A 20817-nucleotide genomic window follows, 5' to 3' on the forward strand; every position below is an offset into this window, starting at 1 on the left:
AATAACAATAATAAATAAATAAATACCTAAATAAATAAATAGTATTTTTTATTGTTATTGTTATAATAATAATTCCTTATATTCATATAGCGCTTTGCACATTAGGGGGAATCTCCTCATCCACCACCAGTTTGCAGCATCCAACTGGATGACGCGACGGCCAGACCGCACACCGCACCAGCTGATTAGTGAGTGATGAAGCCAATTAAGATATGGGGATGGTTAGGAGGCCATGATGGACAGAGGCCAGTGGGCAAAGTTGGCCAGGATGCCGGGGTTACACCCCTACTCTTTCAAAGGACATCCTGGGATTTTTAATGAAAACAGAGTCAAAACCTCGGTTTAACGTCTCTTCCGAAAGACGGCACTCACTGAGCAGTATAGTGGGGCTTCACTATTGACCTTATTCTAAAATGCGGAAGTGCGCCTGTTTTCGCGATTGTCTTAGAACTTCCGATTCAGTCGCCTATTGGAGAAATGACTAGGAATAATAAACGGCAGAAAATGGCCAAACTACTTGCTCAACAAACAAATGTTTGCATGACTACACAGACCAAGTAGAATAATATAATAAGAAAATATTAAATTGCAACATCAAGCAGCGTAACGAGCAGTTGTTAACGTCAAAAAATGAATGGAAGTGAATGTGACCGGAAGTCGCGAGACAAAAAGATTCAAATGGCAGCGCCCGCTCGACAGCTGAGAATAAGGTGAATACTGGGGCATTAGGACCCACACAAACTGCAGGTTGCACACAGACTGTTGGCCTCTCTAACACCACTTCCGGCAGCAACCTAGCTTTCCCATGTGATCTCCCATTCAGGTACTGACCAGGCGCAGCCCTGCTTAGCTTCAGTGGGCGACCATGTGAGAGTTGCAAAGCGCTATAGCTGCCAGTTAACACCATTAAAAAATAAAAAAAAAAGATCAACAAATAATGCATTTATAACAAACAATGATAGATAAAATAATAATAATAATAATAATAATAATAATATTAATAATTATTATTATTATATTATAATAATTATTATTATTATTACTATTATTAAAATATTAGCACAGTTTAAGAAATTATATGCATAAACATAAATAATAAAGTAAATAATTTAATGAGAAACAACATTTAATTATAAATAAATTCATAATAAATGCTTCTTTAATAATAAACAAAGATCTACAAATTACACCAATAATTAACAACAAAAACCTCAGTTATTATTGTTTTTGTTGTTAGATCAGTGTGGAAATGACAACTATATTACCAAAAATGTATTCACAACAACAAATAAAAACAATAATAAATGTTAAATACAAATTAATGAACTTAATAATAATAACATAAATAAATAATAATAATTGATAATAATGATAATATTAATAATAATCATAATAATTGTTGGTATTATAATTACAACATAAAACAGATAATATATATGTAGTCATAATATTAATTTAAGATATAATAATAAATTGAATACTTCAGTGCTGCATTATGAATAAAGATATATGTCAAGGAGAAAATTAAAGTATTATGATCAATTTAGAATTATTAATAATTTTAAAATAAATAATAATAATAATACTTTTTATTGTTATTATTGTTTAAATATAACAACAATTTAAGAATAAATAAATTAATAACAACTAATGCATTTATAACAAATAAGAATAATATTTATTATTATTATTATTATTAAAATATAAGCACAGTTTAGGAAAACATACACATAAATATTAATGGTAAAGTAAATAATTTATTGAAAAATAATAACTTAATAATTAAGAATAATTAACAAAAAACAATTATTACTGTTCTTGTTGTTAGATGAGTGTAGAAATGACAACTATATTAACAAAAATGTATTTACAACAATGAGAAAAAAACAATAAATATTAAATACAAATCAATTAACTTTATAATAATAATTAAATAATAATAATAATTAATAATAATAGTAATTATAGTAATTTATTATTTTTAGTAATTTATTTATCTTTACATAAGTATAGGTTCCTTTGATTGTAAAAAAATAAATAATTTTATTTATAATCATAATTAAATATTGTCTTGAAAATTAAATGTTTAAAGGTGTATCTCTAGTATCTCTAGAGAGACACCTTTAGTATCTAGTATCTCTCTAAAATTATGTTTCCAGATTGCCATCTGTCCCATGCCACACGTGTGTTTACATTTGCCTGTTTATAAAATAAAATTGAAAAGATTTTTTTAAACACACATACACACACTCAACGCTCATCCGACATTTTGTTCAATTTGTCCTTTTGAAACAAGCCTATAATGTACAGTTCTATCCAGTCTGCGTCTCCAGTGTTTCCCATGCAGTGTCTGCAGGGTGGAGGAGAAGGAGGAGGAGAGCGGGCTGATGAACACCACCTGCTTTGGCCTCCGCCTGACCCTCCGCCGCCCCCACAGAGAGGCATTCCTCACCCCTCACTCCAGAGTCATGTTTGTGCTGAGGAAGATTAGACAAATGAGCAGCCTGCACTTCATGCCTCTTTATCTAATGAGGCGGAGTCTGCGCTGCCAACAGCAGGATCCTGTTATTACCGTCAGTCATTTACACTGAGCTCATATCATTCTCAGATGTTACACACGAGCTAGCTGTGTTCCTACTGACATATGTAATGTAAGCAGCAGATTAACGCTTGTTTGATTTACTGTGTTGCTTTTGAGAGGAACTAAATGTATATCTTTTACACAGTAACAACGCTCAAAAATGACATTTGCTGTTTGTTCAAACTGCTTAGTTAAAAGGAGTTGAAACAACACAATTCTTAATAAAAGTTGCATTAAGTTGAGACAGCTTTATCATTTTATCTTTAAATTCACTTAAATTTGTCAAAATTAATAAGTTAATACCTGCATGTTGTCTCAACACAAATCTATTGTGTGGAACCCAGCATTTTTTTACAGTATATTTACTTACTCCCGGGGCCGTTCATATCAAAGCTGATATCTAGCAGACCCATGTTGGTGTTTCGTAACATCTAATTTTTACAAGGTGGTCGTTAGCCCAATGCTCAACCCCCAACCTGGAGGACCAGGAGATACACACATACACTACAGACAATTTAGCTTACCCAGTTCACCTATAGCGCATGTCTTTGGACTGTAGGGGTAACCGGAGCACCCGAAGGAAACCCACACGAACACTGGGAGAATAAGCAAATTCCACATAGAAATGCCAACTGACCCAGTTAGGGCTCGAACCAGCGACCTTCTTGCTGTGAGGCGACAGTGCTAACCACTGGGCCACCGTGCCAATGCATTGGGTTATTTTGATGTTGTTGTTTTTTTTTCCATTATGGTATCACTATTGCTACTAGTACTACTGTTATTTTATAATTATGGCTGTGTAAATAAATAACACGCAGTTTTCAAAAATATTGAAAATGCTTTATTACATTTTAAGTTCCAGACCCAATCGCTTTTTATCCATTATAGATCAGCTATGAAGTGCGCATTTGCATCATTAACAATTAAGAATTCTGGTAAAACGGATATTAGAAAAATGACACAAAGAGGTAATTTGATAAAGACATAACAACATTATTGCATTAGAGCTTTAATAAACTTTATAACACAAAAACAACATTACATACGCATATTAATACAGCTGTTCTGTGTCAGATAAATCAGTTGACTGTTGAAATTCAACATTTTTAACCCAACTGACTGAGTTATTAAATAAATAACCCAATAAAGGTGAAAACTAACCCAACAGAGCATCGAATATTTAATCCAACTGGTTGAGTTATTAATAAATAATCCAATAAAGGTTAAACAACCCAAAAAAGCACCTAATATTTTTAACTCAACCATTGGGTTAAATAAATAAGTCAACATTTTATAGAGTGTAATTCTTGAGGCTTGATATAAAATGAAAGTAAAATACATACATGTGCCGGTTGAAAGTCTTTTTACGTTTCTATAGTATTGATTAAAGTAAATGATCTAAATGTATTTACATGTGTTTTTATATTCTAAGTAAGGCATAAGACTAAAAAAAATTAAAACCCTGAATGAATGTTGGAGTATATATTTTAGACAGGTTATGTTACCTTTTAAAACTATTTTAGTCACGCAAATCTTTTGTAGATTGTGTTGTTATAAATGGATTATATGCACAGAAGTGTTGCTCAGCCAATGAAATCTTCCGGCGATAGATTGATGTGACTATTTTCAGTTTTATTAGACACCTTTTACAGCATTGATAATGTAGATTTTTATGTAGTTTAACAACAAAACATCAGTAAATAGCACATTTTTGAAGAATGACAGCCTGTGACACGCTCCTTATATTGTTTACCATGCTACTCTGAATATTCGCTCAGAAATAGCATGGAAGTATGGCTTAATAATAAGTGTAATTCCTGCACCCTCTGGCCAACCACTAAGCATACAGTAGTGGCTTTAGGACAAAGCATATGAGAGAGTGAGACCAGCGATTCTTGCATGCATGAAATATTGCACATTATCGCAAGTTTTGCTTGTTAACTACACAACTGAAAACTAATACAGTTTTTCATTGAGAATTGCAGTATTAAAAAGTACTGTAAAGTTTTCTAACAGGGGAATGACATGATCTAGTGAGTTGTCTACTGTCATCTTTAAAGTGCAGGTTCATGATATCAGGAGCATGGCTTTGGATGGCAGGGAAGGGACTGTATTTTTAAAGTCATTTTGCCAACGAACAGCATTTTGGCAGATCACCTACTGCACCTTTAAAGGGCACCTATGCTGAAAAATCTAGCTGTTTGGACAGACGTGTGTAGGTATAGTGTATAGACCATCATATTGGGGTGATATAAACACTCCCAGTGCTTTTTTTTTTTTTCAATTTAACAACATAAAAACGGTGGACCAATTGGAGCGGTTTTCAGAGCGACCGCAACTTTGACGTAAGAGTGCGGTCGCCCCGCCCACCAATATTGATTCACAGGCGCATCACCATCTTCAGTTTGTTGTTTCACGTCCGCCATTTTCAGCGTGAGTCAAAGCGAAATCACTAAAGGAACACCCTTGCTCTATTTTTAGACGTAAGGCTAATTGGCCTCAACACAAGATCAATTTTCTCCACATTATCGCTCTAATCAGAATTATTGTTTGTATCTTTAGGTAGGTTTGCAAACGTGAACTTTTCATTGCATCTACCTTAAATTTCAGCCGTTCGCATTTCTCGTAGTCACAGAAACTTCCTGTGATCTTAACTATGTGCAGCTGGAAAGTGCAAGGGCGTTGCCTCGTGTGCGCGTCTCTCCATTGAAAATAAAATAACGAACTTGCCTAGAGGTTGCACACCAGAAGCGCCGTCGCGCCACGCATTTTAGAATTGTAAACATAGGTTTCTATCAGGGTACACACACCGGGGCTTCAATTCGGCGGCTGTCTGCGGCGCCCAGCCACGATTCAAGACACTTCATGTTTCTGCCACGCCATCTGAATAATTTCATTTTAAATAACATCCGAATGTGTGTGTCTGAGTGTGCCGTGTCGCGGCTCTGGTGCATCAGTCAAAGTTAATTCAGAGTGCGTGATTATTAGTCTCGGTGTACAAGCTCAGAACTTTAAACTAGCACACAGTTGGCTGTAAAACTATACAAACACACAAATGATTTTGTACTCTCTGCTTGGTCTGTGTCCGAGTCATACATGTCCTCTCACTCGTGTTTCTTCTCTCTGTCTGCCTGTCTGTTTCAAACACAGAGCGGGAAGCTCTTGGCTATACTATTAATATTAAATTATTAAAAAGGGGTAAATTATGTGTCCTTTAAGTATCCTACTAAAAACATTTACATTACTTTCTAATTTTAGGCTAACAAGTCATTCCACAATTTGGTTCCCTTAACATACAAAACAGATTGACCAAAAGAGGTCTTCCAGTTTGGGACATGACAGTCACCATTAGCGGCTGCTGGATTTACTCTGTGTACTGAATCTACATTCTGTAAATGCTATAGATTCAACAGTTCTGCATAAATCAGTTCAGAGAAGCAGAGCCATTGTATTTTGTTATACAAGTACATTTTGGGGTGGCATGGTGGCTCAGAGGGTTAGCACTGTCACCTCACAGCAAGAAGATCGCTGGTTCAAACCCTGGCTGGGTCAGTTGGCATTTCTGTGTGGAGTTTGCATGTTCTCGCCGTGTTGGCGTGGATTTCCCCCCACAGTCCAAAGTCATGGGGTATATTGAATAAACTATAAATTGTTCATAGTGTGTGAGTGTGAACGAATGTGTATGGGTGTTTCCCAGTACTGGATTGCAGCTGTAAGGGCATCTGCTGTGTAAAACATATGCTGGAATAGTTGGCGGACTAAGCTGAAGGAAAATGAATGAATGAATACATTTTGCAAAATAATTTTATTTTTTTAGCTAAATAAGGTTGCATTTATCAACTGCACATGCTTATGAAACAATGAGCCAGAGGTCAGTTCATATTTGGCATGAATCCAGACTAGTTGTATTTATTTTTGTTATTCAGATATTTTTCAAAATTATTAGATAGTTCAAATAAAGAATGAACTGTGTAAGAAATTAGTGACAATATTTTGTATCAAATATGGTGTCATCGTTTTGTGTTTTGATACATATATTTTTTAAGCATTAAATTTATTTTTAAAAAATTAAAGAATTAAAAGGGTTTTATTTATTATTGCCTATAGAGATTTGTACGGATTTTATATACTATCAGAAAAGGCAAGTCAATTACTTAATAAGTAATTAAATACATTTTCAAGTAATTTAAGAAATTAGAAAAGTAATTTAATGATGTTTGTAATTAAATAATTGTTTGAAATAACTTGTATAACTCTGGAACTAAACTTAAAACTACTCAGCAAATCTCCAGAAAGTGAAGAAGACAAATATTGCCCTTTGCCACCCGTTTTTACCTCCCATGAAATTACAAACAACACAAAATACCTCAGCTAGCACTTTTACTGCTTACTACTTGAAGAGTGTTACTTTCTTTGAGGTAAAAGAAATGACAGAAGGGGCAGTTCTCCTAAAAATGAAAATATACTCAACATTATCCTGAATTGACTCTAAAGTATGAAATGTTGAAAACTGGTATCCACAGACTTCTATAATGGGGGAGGAAGAAAAAAAAATACTTTGGAAGTCAAAGTACTGGTTTTCAACATTCTTCAAAATATCATCCTACTTGTTCAACGGAGAATTGCTCAATCAGGTTTGGAACAACTTGAGGGTGCACATTTTCAGCTTGTGGGTGATCTAATTAACCCAAGTACAAAGTATTTCATTTTGTTAGATATGATATATTTTATATTTTTATATTTTATTTATTTTTACTAGGTTGCTAGAGACGAAACATCACAAAATGGCATAAATATTAGTTTTATAATTACTAAATCAGCATGTGCAAAGAAATTCATATAAAGTTTAGATTTACCAATTTCTGGTCACTTTAATATACTCTCAGAAGGTACGTGAGCTGTCACTGGGGTGGTACCTTTTTAAAAAGTACACATTTGTACTTAAAGAGTCTATATTGGTACCTCAAAAGTATATATTAGTACTTAAAAATTTTAAGAGGAACATTTTTGTAGTTTTTAGGTACTAATATGTACCATAAAGGTATTAATATGGACCTTTTAGGTACAAATTTGTCCTTTTTGAAAAGATACCACCCAGTGACAGCTCCTGTAGCTAGGCTACCTTTATTTCTAAGAGTGTAATTGGATAAAAAGATAACATAATTATTTGCTCAAGTTAACTATAAGAGAGTAATGAGTGTTTAAAAAAATAATACAGCATGTGTGCAAAGAATATTAGCGGTCAGCTCTTACTTATTTCACTCTGGTAATGCTGCTGGTGAATGCAAATACTGTCTGTTAAAATAAGTAATACTTTAAACGAGAATTAAATTGAAATTGTGCAATTATGTGCAACCTCAGAATACCAAACACATAATAAATCCAATTCTGAGAATACAGAAGTAATCCAAGCATTATATAAGAGCAACTTTTATAACTTACTTGCATTTCAAAAATTGCAGTTAGGCTACTTGTTTGTACACGCATTATGCTTTTTTTTTTTACCAATGATTTGTATGTTCAAAAATATTTCTAGTTTGTGTTTATTTAATTTAATTCAAGCTTTCTCAAAAATAGGATAGTTCAAACATCTGGATTGACGCTGTCGGCAGAAGAGAGTACTGAAAAAAATTACAACACAAAGCAACCCGAAGTGACAATGAAAACAATAACTAATATTTCAGGATTATTGCTCCACCTAGTGGACATGTTACGACAAAACGAGCGATGTATACCAGATTTCCCCTATTTTTATTGCAAAGAAATTTTTAATTAATTCATCTTCTTTCGGCTCAGTATACCAGGGGTATTTACCAGGGGTTGCCACAGGGGAATGAACCGCCACCTTATCCCCATATGTTTTACACAGCAGATGCCCTTCCAGCTGCAGCTTGGAAACATCCATACACACTCACTATATAGTCAATTTAGTTCACCCAATTCACCTAGAGCATGTCTTGATTAAAACCGGAGCACCCGGAGAAAACACGCGAACGACAACATTTTAATCTAATTTATTATTTTGTTGTTGGTGTTTAGTAGGCTCATTCATTTAGAGTTATAAGCTAACATTTTATGTTTTGAAAACATGTTATCAAAACTATTTTCTATAAGCATTTAAAATGGCTATTTTGAGGTATTTTCAGGGGAAAACATATCACACTTCCCTTTCCTCTATTGGCTTTATTCCTCCTCCCATCAGAAACTCCTAAATTATAGTGTGTGTGAGTGTGTGTGTGTGCGCGCGCGCGCGAGAGAGAGAGAGAGAGAGAGAGAGAGAGAGAGAGAGGAGTCGAGAACCTGCGACTCGAACAAGTGCACAAGACACAACAAGAGCAACTCCGAAGAGAGAAAATGATCAACACACAAGCAAGGTAAGCTAAAACCATAGCCCATGTGTATATTTTTTCTTTCGGTTTAGCCTATGTGTAGCCCATAGCATCAGTTCAGAGAGTTATATTAACATTGCTTATACGGTTTGGGGTTTTAGATCGCTAATTGTTTAAATAACACAACCCCTCCGATTTACATGGCATTGCAACTCAAAAGATAAGTGGCATTGTTATATCTAAATGAACTGCTTGTTGTAAATAAACCAGAGGAAAAAAAACATTTGAATTGGTGGGATCACATTCTCAGTCTCTGAAAATATCCACCATGTATTGTAATGTACTGATTTCCTCGTTTTATCCGAGAAATGTTTAGATGTGCTCTAAATTTAGATGGTGATGACGGTGTACAGTACATCATGTTCTGAGTATCATTTTCGCGTCCTGGACAGCGCATTTGACCAAACGGATCTTTTCTCTATATAATTACTATGTCTGTCCTCTGTCTATTTGCTGCATTTTAACACACCGTCGTTAAAGTTTGTAATTTCATCACTATATGTTCATCCATCTCCGGTGTCAACCGGTTTACATGATTACATGCGCGCGTCCTACAGCGGGATGTTACGTAATGCTACAGCTCGCAGCTAGGTCTATTAAAATATGAATAAATAAATAAATAAATAAAATAGATTCTCAGCATAAATAAGTACACTCCACCCACATAGTATACATTTTTTATTCATTTCTTAAAATAATATATGTATATATACTACACCTTACTAATTCAGTGTTGGACACCCTTTTGTCTTCAAAACTGCCTTACTCCTTTATGGCATGGATTCAACAAGGTACTGGAAACAATCCCCAGAGATTTGGTCCATTTTGAAATGCATCACACAGTTGCTGTAGATTTGTCAGCTGCACATCTACGTGAATCTCCCTTTCCACCATATCCCAAGGGTGCTCAATTGGATTGAGTTCTGGTGATTGTGGAGACCATTTGAGTACAGTGAACTCATTGTCATGTTCAAGAAACCAGATTCGCAATTTATGACATGGTGAGTTATCCTGCTGTCGGTAGCCATCAGTAGATGGTACAATGTGGTCATAAAGGAATCGACATGGTCAGCAACAATACTCAGGTAGGCTGTGGCATTGACACGATGCTCAAAATGGTACTAATGGGCCCAAAGTGTCCCAAGAATATATCCCCCACACCATTACACCACCAACTGAACCGTTGATACAAGGCAGGGAGGATCCATGCTTTCATGTCGTTGACACCAAATTCTGACCATCCTAATGCCACAGCAGATATGGAGACTCTTCAGAGCAGGCAACGTTTCTCCAATCTTCTATTGTCCAATATTGGTGAGCCTGTGTGAATTGTAGCCTCAGTTTCCCGTTCTTAGCTGACAGGAGTGGCACCTGGCGTAGTCTTCTGCTGCTGTAACCCATCGGCCTCAAGGTTTTGACGTGTTCAGAAATGCTCTCCTGCATACCTCGATTATAACAAGTGGTTATTTGAGTTACTGTTGCCTTTCAATCAGCACGAACCAGTCTGGACATTCTCCTCTGACCTCTGGCATCAACAAGACATTTGTGCACACAGAACTGCCGCTCACTAGATATTTTATCTTTTTCAGATCATTCAGTAGACCAGCAGTTTCGGAAATACCCAGACTAGCCCATCTAGCACCAACGACCATGCCATGCTCAGTCACTTAAATCACCTTCCTTCCCCATTCTGATGCTCGATTTGAACTGCAGCAGATCGTCTTGACCATGTCTACATGCCTAAATGCACTAAGTTACTGCAATGTGATTGGCTGAAATATATATATATAACTCACGGCAGTGAGTTGGATGGAATAGATTCAATTTGCTAGTCCAGTCCAGCCCATCTCGCAGATGTGCAGTTGAACTGGTCTCTGTGGAATTTGAAGGTCAGGGCAACCGCTTAAATTTTACATCATGCTCTTCTAAAAATTCCTAAAAAATGTATGCATGGCAGGATGCATTATCCTCACCACTGCAGCAAACCACAAGGCTTGCCTTTTCTGACCCATTTATCGGGTTGCATATAAAAAAGGCTCTTGTCAAAGTCTTATTCCATATTCTTCTGAATAAGTGTTTGTGTCACACCGACCATATCTTGTGACTTGATGGTTAAGCACCAATTATGGTCAGTAAAATCAAAGTCTTGTATTTGTGCAGAGCTGTTCTCCTGGATTCAGCATGTGTGCTCCGCTGGGTCAGGCTGCAGGCTCCGGGGCCTCAGTGGTGCTCCTGATGCCCCTCATACAAAGATGAGCACAGCCGGACAAGATGTGAACAGGGATCTGAATCAAGATGTGCTCCTTTACAAGGTGAACCCATCACCACCAATGGAGATGCTTAATTGACAAAGCCACACTGTAAAACCTGATTGGATCAGAATACTCAAAACATTTGTGCAAATTAACTTTCTTTTTTTAAAGTTAGTAGAACTTTATTTTTATTTCACAGGTTTTATTTCCATTTCACTGTTTGGTTTTACAGTGTGAACGTCAGAAAAGATTTGAATAAGACACTCCATTAACTATAGCATTCAATACTTAAAAGGGACAGTTTACTCAGAAATCAAATCATTTGCTCACACTGAAGTGATTCAATTTATGAATATCTTTTCTTCTGTTGAACATGAAATAAGACATTTTGAAAAATGTTGGAAACAAGCAACCATTGACATCCATTATAGAAAAAAATACTACGGAAGTCGGTGGCTGTTGCATTCATCTTTTTTTTTCTTTCAGAAAGAAACTTAAACATCATAATTTTTGGGTGAACAGCCTCTTTAAGTGTTCCAAACTAGCTACTTGTGTTTATGAGATGAATGTGACTTTATAGCTGCAGTCAGTATTTCAGATAGGTAAGTAAAGGTCGCATAACGCTTTTAATAATTGTTATTTGTGTGTGTGTGTGTGTGTGTGTGTCTTCACGGAATGTCGTGCAGGATGGGAAGTTGACAGTGAAACAGGTATCCTCGCTGGACAGTGACTCATCAGTTCTGCTCTTTCAGTACGAGCTCAGTGAGCAGTTGTCATGGAGCATGCAGACTGTGCTTTCTGGCCACAGCCTCTTTGTTGGTTTACCAAATGGAGAACTTCTAAAAGGCACCAAAGAAGGGTAAGCCATTAGTATGGACTGCATCCTTTTTCCTGTTGAACAGTTCATATCCTGTTCACTGCCCTTGTATTGTTTCAGTACCAAACAGGTGCATGTACACTGCCTTATGTGTCTGTAACCTGCATTGTTATTGAGTTACTTGTTGACTATTTGTTTGAATTTATATTTTGAATTAGCTTTACTCTTATTATTTAGATTTTATTGTTTATAATTATATAGTAATTTAAACTTATAGTAATTTTTTTACATGCATCCAAAGTTTCTGCAGGTTTCCACATGTCAGATTTAAGGCTTTTTAAGACCCTTTTAAGACCATTAGAAATGAAATTTTAGACTTATACAGGGCTAAACAATAATGATTATTTCTTATATTAATTTATTTGCTCACCACAAAAAAACAAAAACAAATCTAATGTAATAATTTCTTAGCGACATACTTTAATGTATCGAAACAAGACAACTCTAGTTGTGTACACTATAATATAACATAATATTTATTTTTTTTAAATGCAAGTTTGACATTGTTAAAAGTATATTTATTGTGAAGACAGTTACATAAATAATCAAAAATATATATTTGTTTTGCTTTTGGTCCACATTGATTGAGTAGAAGTTCTATTCAACTTAATGCATTTCTGTTTTAAAACCTTAAGTTTCATGTCTATTCATACATATTATGTCTGCTTCCCCTTACTTCTATAAAGAGTTTTTGTATGAATGAAAGATAACATGAAGGGATAAATCGCTCTGTTATTATCATGAGGAACTGTGTAATTGTTTTTAGTTCTCTTTCCCTGATTTTATTAACATGGATTGCTGGTGATTGGATGGATTTCGGGCCAGTTGGGTAGCTTTACTTGGACCGAGGAAAATTAAGACCTGTTACCTAAAATTTAGTTTTTCAAATTTAAGGCATTAAGGCTTTAAGACCCTACGGATACAGTGTGATATCTCATTTAAGTATATCTGTAATATTACAGTTTTTGTTTTGATATATGGCTTTGATTCAGTTCCAGCTTTCTTTAGTTTCAGCTTTTATTTCCAATCATTTATTTGTTTTAACTTAAACCTACTTTAGTTAGCTCCATTTTACATTTCTTCTTTTATGGTTCAGGTTTTCACTAACAGCAATGGTATACTTTGTTGAAAAAAATCCAGCATATGCTGGCTAAGTTTTAAAGCATGGCTGCTAGTTTAAGCTGTCTTAAACTGGTACTTATCTAAGAACCAACTTATACCAGCAACCATGTTTCAGAACACTGAAGTGAGAATTATTAGCCCCCCTTTGAATTTTTTTTTGTCTTTTTAAAAAATTTCTCAAATGATGTTCAACAGAGCAAGAAAATTTTCACAGTATGTCTGATAATCTGTCTGATGTTTTATTTTGGCTAGAATAAAAGCAGTTTAAATTTTTTTATTATTTTAAGGTCAATTATTAGCCCCTTTAAGCTATTTTTTTCGATAGTCTACAGAACAAACAATCATCATCAATAACTTGCCTAATTACCCTAACTTGACTAGTTAACCTAATTAAGCCTTTAAATGTCACTTTAAGCTGTATAGAAGTTTCTTGAAAAATATCTAGTCAAATATTATTTACTGTCATCATGGTAAAAATAAAATGAATCAGTTATTAGAAATGAGTTATTAAAACTATTATGACAAGAAATGTGCTGAAAAAAATCTTTTATTATTATTATTTATATTATTATTATTTAAAAAAATTTTTTATTTATTTATTTATTTATTGTTAACAATAAGACCCTGGTATACTGGCAGAACAAGCAACAAGTTTGACCAATACCTATTTTAGGAGTGAGACACTGTAAATGGATTACCGCTGTCACATTTAAGAAAGGTTATAAATGTTTCAGAACTTCCTCAGTCTGGCCTAAAAAGGTCTTGCATGACTTCTCTCACTGGATCCACAAAGGGAATTTCGTTTACAGGGAAACACATTTAGACACAGGTGGAAAAATTACATAACAGAATGGTTCACTTATATATATGTGGGTAAAACTACAATTCTGTGGAAGAAGTTCTGTTTTTTTACAGTTTTTTTAAATGAAAGAGTTCACTGTAATCTCATTAGGCACACCACATCATAAGACATTAATATTGGGTTAGATTTAGGTCATGACGTCAGGTGATCAACATTCAATGTCCAGCCAGCGTCTAAGGACAACATTATTTTGATGTCCAATGACAATGTCAAGTTACACTGATATTTGCTTGATTTTAGGTTGTGTTTGGAAAGTGACCAAAATCCAACGTCTGGTAGATGTCATAGTGATAACGTCCACAACGTCAAGGGGTAACATCATTAGACATTGATATTTGGTTGATTTTAGGTTGGACACTGGACATAGACGTCAGGTTCTGACACCAACTTGATATTCATTTCCAACAAAATCCAATCTAATATGTTTTTGAAACATTATGGCAAGGAGTTTTGGAGACTTCTGTATTTCCTCATCCAAGTTTTTCTACATGTGATGAACTTAATCTGACAGCTTCAGCATGAACTGAACGTTCTTGAAATTGATTTTAAATGTATGTTTTCTTTTTTACTCTTTTCCCTTTTGAAGGCTCACTGCTGTTTTGGAGTTTGCAGAGGAGAAACTGAAGATCAGTCATGTATTTGTCTGGTTCATGAAGAACAGGCCAGATAAATGTAAGTTCAAAATGAGTGATATTGACTTGCTGGGAATGAGTTTCACATACAATCATAGATTTTGTTGTTTAAGACGGCTGTCAAAAAGTACACCCACCAATGGTGGTGACAAAAATTGACACTAAAAATTCTAATTCCGGTGGAGTGAAGTAATGATTACAAATACCCAAATTAGTGATGAGATGATGAAGGATGTCTACTGTAGGATGAAACAATGACGTAAATGCATTACAAAATGTTACGTTTTCTAAATTGCATGTTTTCTATCAGTGCTGCACTTGGTTTGTGGTGCCACTCATAGCTTTTTAGTCAGGTTTCAACATGTGTTTCAGGACAACATAAGTGTTGACATATTGTCACAGCTAGATTTGTTTTAGGTTACACAGATTGCACTCTGCATGTAAACGTATCAACCTGCTTTCTGTCAGCTTATCATAGATGCATATAATAATGTAATGTGTTTAATGAAATTAAATTATTCTCACATTTTAAAATTATAGTACGTGAATGGCAAATAATTTATCTCACGCTTAGAAACAACCTTAAAAGAAAATGACACTGATGTAAGCTAAATTTTTAATTTGTCATATAATAATAAATATAATATAATATAATATAATATAATATAATATAATATAATATAATATAATATTAGCTGAAGTAATTTTCACTGTGTAATATTCACTAACTGCACTTGTGTACTTTTAGAATGGCTACTGTTTACTTATACTTTGAGTACTATTTAGAACAGATACTAATACTGTACTTGCTTATATATATATATATATATATATATATATATATATATATATATATATATATATATATATATATATATATATATATATATATATATATATATATTTGCTTTAATTCATGGTACTTTTATTTGAGTATTTTTATTTTTAGAACTCGTTAACCAGTCTAATTGTTGTTTAATAACTTGTGGTTTCTGTGACCTGTCCCTTCCTCAGTGCTCCTCACCAGAACATTCTTCTACCTTGGCTTTGAACTTGTAAAACCAGATCATCTTATAGCATCGATAGCAGGAGATTTGCGTCTTATGGTCTACACAATACAACAAACTCACTCATCTGAGGAATAACTGCAGAACCTTCACCTTCACCAACCTTTACTACACACAAAACCAGCAAAAAAAAAAAAAAAACTGAAACTGAAAAAGTAATGTTGACCTGCGAAAAGAGAAATCTTCACCTAACTGATAATACAAAATAATGCATCAATTTGTCCATCCAAAGAAGTACAACCTTCAGATTAAATGTAAATGATGTGTTCAAAATATCATTTGTTCAGGGTAAAACATCAATTTATGTGTGCCGTTGTTGAATGTTAAAATGTTTTACATTAACTCCGATAACATGTCTGTGGTGTATGCACTGAACAGCTATTCTTGTGTGACAGCTATTCTTGTTTTTTGTGACAATAAACATATGTAATCTAAATTAAAGCAATACTGCATGCTGTACTGTAAACTTTTGTTGCACTTTATCAAATACAGACCTTGGTCTTTCAGTAAAACTACAAATAAAATGATGTTCTATAATTTTACCTAGGCCTACTGGAAATTGAATTAAAGATGATTTGAATATGAATTGATCAGACCACTTTGTTTTCAGTCTTTTAGATCCCATAGACCCAGACACAATCATTACAATAGAAAGGGCCACCATTCTAAAATGTTAAAGTTTTTTTCAGTCGTTTAAAAAAAGGTTTATAGGTTGTTTATTATGAATAAACCATTAATATTTCTACAGTGCAGCCCTGCCTTTTCTATTTGACAACAGGAGAACTGCTCCCTTTCTTTGTGTGTTTGTAAGATTTTATTAATCCCAAAGGGAAATTCATGTCACAGCAGAGCTCTCCATACTAAAAACAGATCAAATAAGTTACATACAGTATGTATAAAAACAATAATAAAATTACATTAATAGTTCAGACCCACAGATACTACAGTGGGATATATATTATATATTATATTTGGTGCGTCACGGTGGTGCAGTGGGTAGCACAATCACCCTACAGCAAAAAAGTCGCTGGTTCAAGCCTTGGCCAGTTGGTTTTTCTGTGTGGAATTTGCATGTTTGCCCTGTGTTGGTGTGGTTTTTCGCCGGGTGCTCCGGTTTCCCCCACAAGTCCAAAGACATGAGGTATAGGTGAATTGGGTAAGCTGAAATTGTCTATAGTATATGAGTGTGAATACGTGTGTATGGATGGGTTGTAGCTGGAAGGGCATCCGCTGCGTAAAACATATGCTGTATACGTTGGCGGTCCATTGCGCTGTGGCAACGTCAGATTAAAAAAGGAATTAAGCCAAAAAGAAAATAAATGAATGAATTATGAATATTATATTTGAGAAAGGGGCTCTGGGGGGATCACATTTCCACAGACCCCCAGTAACTCCCACGAGTCCCCTGGCTGGACTGGAATAAACAGTTTCTGCATCTATGCGCTGTGTATTAACTTAAAGTTTATCTTTTATTGAGTTTTTGGGTGGTAAATCAACAGGAACAACTAACAGCTCATCATTTGTTGCCTGTATTGTAGAAAATGGGTAATTGTTCAAAGGAAGTCTCAGATTACATTTACCACTTACCTCTGGATAACTAGCATCTCTGAGTCTGAAGCTTTCTCCAAATGTTATACATTTCTTGCAATCTGTAGGAGCAAAATATATATTTTTAAATAAAGAATGAGAAATCAAACTGGGTGTAAAACATAGAAAATGCTCTTAAAATAAAAAAAAACAACAACTAATAAACAAACTAGCAAAGGTAGCTACTTACCTAATTGTCCTAATAAGCTGTGACTAAAATCTCACCTTGATCAAGGTCAATAGGAGAAACGCACTTATTTCATAGATTTGAGTTGCAACATATACTTACACTACCCTATTTTTTACACTACCCTATATAAGAGGTTGGAAGTATTTAATTGTCTTTTGTGTTTTTTTTTTACACATAAATTGCTTTAAATTAAACTTCATTTAATTAACGTTAAATACTAAAAAACATGATAATTATGACACCTACAATAATTACTAGATAATTCATGTACACTATGCTCAGGCCTAGCAGTCAAACCCAAAATCTCAGAAACCGAAAATCTCGTAACACCGGTCGATAAACTTTAACCTTTAGTGGAAAGTCAGACCAGTGCGCTCTAATTGGTCTGTTCAGTGGAGTGACGCGGAGAGCGTCATCAGCATCACTGCCGATTCCTTCCATGTTCAGCACCCGGTGAGCGGCTATATCTGCTTGCCATCCTGTCCTGTATTAAACATACATAACGTTACCCCCTGTCAAAGTAAATATGCGGTATCATTGATTCACTTCTGCTGCACGGTAAGACGTTTGCATGTGTTGTTTAAATGTAACCGAGCTGTTATACAGCAGAACACGGCTGTTTTTTTCAGCCACACGAGAGCTGTGCTAAGTAGCAACTTCATATTTTGGTATTAATATTGGCAGATTATCAGCGTTTGCATTCTCAAAACAGCTTCGAGTCATCGACACTGACGTTTATCGCAACATTACGTGAAATAGCGGTAACTTCTTGTGTTGCTGAGGTGTTGTTAACGCTAGTGTGAGTTTAGCTCAAGCATCTAACGTTACACTGTAAGCTAATGCACTAACGTTAGCAGTGTGACTTCATGAATCATAATGAGCTCGGACACGTTTAGGTGTTTTCAGGAACTAATAGCGCAGATTCCCACTGCTTGTTTTATTTTAGAAACGACAAGTGTCGTCTTGATCGTTCACACTTTTATGTAACGTTATTACACTTTCTTTTGTCTGTGAAGTATGACAGAAGCTATTTTGGGAAATGTCATTCTGTCTGTACAGCGGAAGTCAATGTACAACATTATTCAAAGTATATTATTTTCAGTGAAAGGGATAGTTCACCCGAAAATTGAAAATTTTGTCATTTTTATTTATCCTCTACTTGTTCCAAGTCTGTTTATGAGATTGAGAACACAAGGAAGACATGGAAGGGTGAAAAAAGCCATTGACTTCCATAGTGTGTTTTCTTCCCATTATGGATGTCAGTGGCGTGTTCCCCACATCATTCTTCAGATTATCTTGTTTTGTGTTCAAAAGAAGAAAGTAACGTTTAGAACAGTGTTGATTTATTTTAAAGTTCACTGCATTTTGTAGTAGCAGGTCCTCCTCGTATTGTAGACATGTGCCTAGGACTAGGTTAATTATTATCTTCTTTATATGGCTTGAGTTTTGCAAAACCCTTTGCTAAAGGAACTATTGCATTACATGCATGCTGTAAGGTGAACTTTTTATTGCACTTTAGGAAACAACTATTGACAAAGTCCTTCGGAGAACTCCAAATAAAACTGGTTATCAACTTTTTGACTTAAGCAATAGCAGGTAGATAGTTCTCTGAACACTATATCTAAATAAATACTATCTATAAACTTTTAAAATATCTTTAAAAAGATTTTTTTTAAATGCAAAAGCAAACAAGTCGTCACCTTCAAATTATAAGGTTCTATCTGACATTAAAATTGAGTTATTGACATATTCTTATTAAATGACAACTTATTTACATTATAAGATGTTTTTTATAAGTTGTTTACATTTTAAGACTTTTTATTACACACATACTGTTTCCTAAAGAATGCAAAAACTTTCAAGCTCAATATCTCAGAATCATTCAGAACGCAGATAGAACCTTATATTTCCAGGGTGACGAAGTGACAAAAGTGCTAGGTGTCTTAAAAACTGACCAGCGAACACTGTTCTTATTATTTTATTTATTTTTATTCTTATTAAACACTTTGTTGTTCATGAGGCAAAATGCAATGTCACACTTTTGTAGACACAATTGCAGATCGTTAACAACTTGTACTGCTCACAAAGAACTTTCAATTATCGAATAAACCTTTAACAGAAGCAATCTGATTATGCACCCTAAAGACAAAGAATATAAAGATTTTCTCAAAATAAAAATGGACAGTATTAAAGGGCTAGATTTTCTCACGTTTCACTTGTTCTAATAAGCCTGTTTGAGTTTCTATTTTCTGTTGAACACACAAGAAAATACTTCGAAGAATATTGGAGAACTGTGGCTGTGGACTGTCATATTATAGTTTTTTTTTTTTTCTTCTATTGATGTTGACTACCGGTTTCAACATTCTTCGAAATATCATCTTTTATGTTCAGCAGTCGAAAGAAACTTAAACTGATTTGTAACCAAGTCTGATTTAATAAATGGTTTTCATTTTCATTATTGGGTGAACTGTCCCTTTAATAAGAAATTGATAACATTCAGAAAATAAGAAACTTCTTCTGATTTTTATAAGATTGCTAATTAGTTCATGTGTTTTCTTTTAATGTAATGGCTTGTTAAAATTGTAGAATGTTTTTTTTGTAAATCACCTCATTTTACACGTTACAAACATGTGACTTGCCTTTTAGTAGTAAAACATAAGATGCAGCTTAACATTTGCTTTAGCTTCCACTAAAGAAAGATAGCATAACTGATGCCACAAATATAATTTATTTGTGTATTTATAACATTTTCAGTTGGCCTGGGACTGATGCTGGGCGCTACAGGCAGGAAACATGCAGCAGAAGCGCAACATTCAGATTATAGAATGGGAGGACTTGGACAAACGCAAGTTCTACTCCTTTGGACTGTTCATGACCATGACCATCCGTGCCACGGTCTACCCAGCCACGCTAATCCGCACCAGACTGCAGGTTCAGAAGGGGAAATCTCTCTACACTGGGACCTACGACGCCTTTCGGAAGATTCTCAGAACAGAGGGTCTGAGAGGACTCTACAGGGGCTTCATGGTGACCACGTTCACACTCATATCAGGGCAGGCGTACATAACCACTTATGAATTGGTAAGAAAATATGTCTCCAGCTACTCTAAAGACAATACGCTGAAGTCTTTAGTGGCGGGAGGCTCAGCGTCACTGGTGGCCCAGAGCATTACTGTTCCCATAGATGTCGTTTCACAGCAGCTTATGATGCAGGGCCAAGGGGAGCATCTGACCCGCTTTAAAGTTAAACCCAAAACA

General features: G+C 34.9%; 3 protein-coding genes across 5 annotated transcripts in view; all 3 read left to right on the forward strand.

Moving 5' to 3' along the window:
- acana (aggrecan a) overlaps positions 1-20817 on the forward strand; it is a 904300-nt gene that overhangs the window by 395479 nt on the left and 488004 nt on the right. The window lies entirely within an intron of this gene.
- oaz2b (ornithine decarboxylase antizyme 2b) lies at positions 8847-16368 on the forward strand. Its single transcript, NM_001080090.1, is given in 5 exon segments — positions 8847-8955; positions 11131-11282; positions 11909-12081; positions 14670-14755; positions 15730-16368. Coding segments are annotated over 5 exon segments (561 nt in total). The 5' UTR covers positions 8847-8935; the 3' UTR covers positions 15861-16368.
- The window catches only part of slc25a44b (solute carrier family 25 member 44b), a 7395-nt gene continuing 4541 nt past the window's right edge, over positions 17964-20817 (forward strand). Inside the window, exons 1-2 of one of the 2 annotated variants that reach the window (XM_073906538.1) lie at positions 17964-18012; positions 20314-20817. The exon at positions 20314-20817 is cut by the window's right edge and continues 166 nt beyond it. In XM_073906538.1, the coding sequence (XP_073762639.1) occupies positions 20353-20817 (465 nt within the window). In that variant the 5' untranslated portion in view covers positions 17964-18012; positions 20314-20352. 2 annotated transcript variants of the gene reach the window in all.

This window comes from Danio rerio, chromosome 7, assembly GCF_049306965.1.
Source record: "Danio rerio strain Tuebingen ecotype United States chromosome 7, GRCz12tu, whole genome shotgun sequence".
NCBI lineage: Eukaryota > Metazoa > Chordata > Actinopteri > Cypriniformes > Danionidae > Danio > Danio rerio.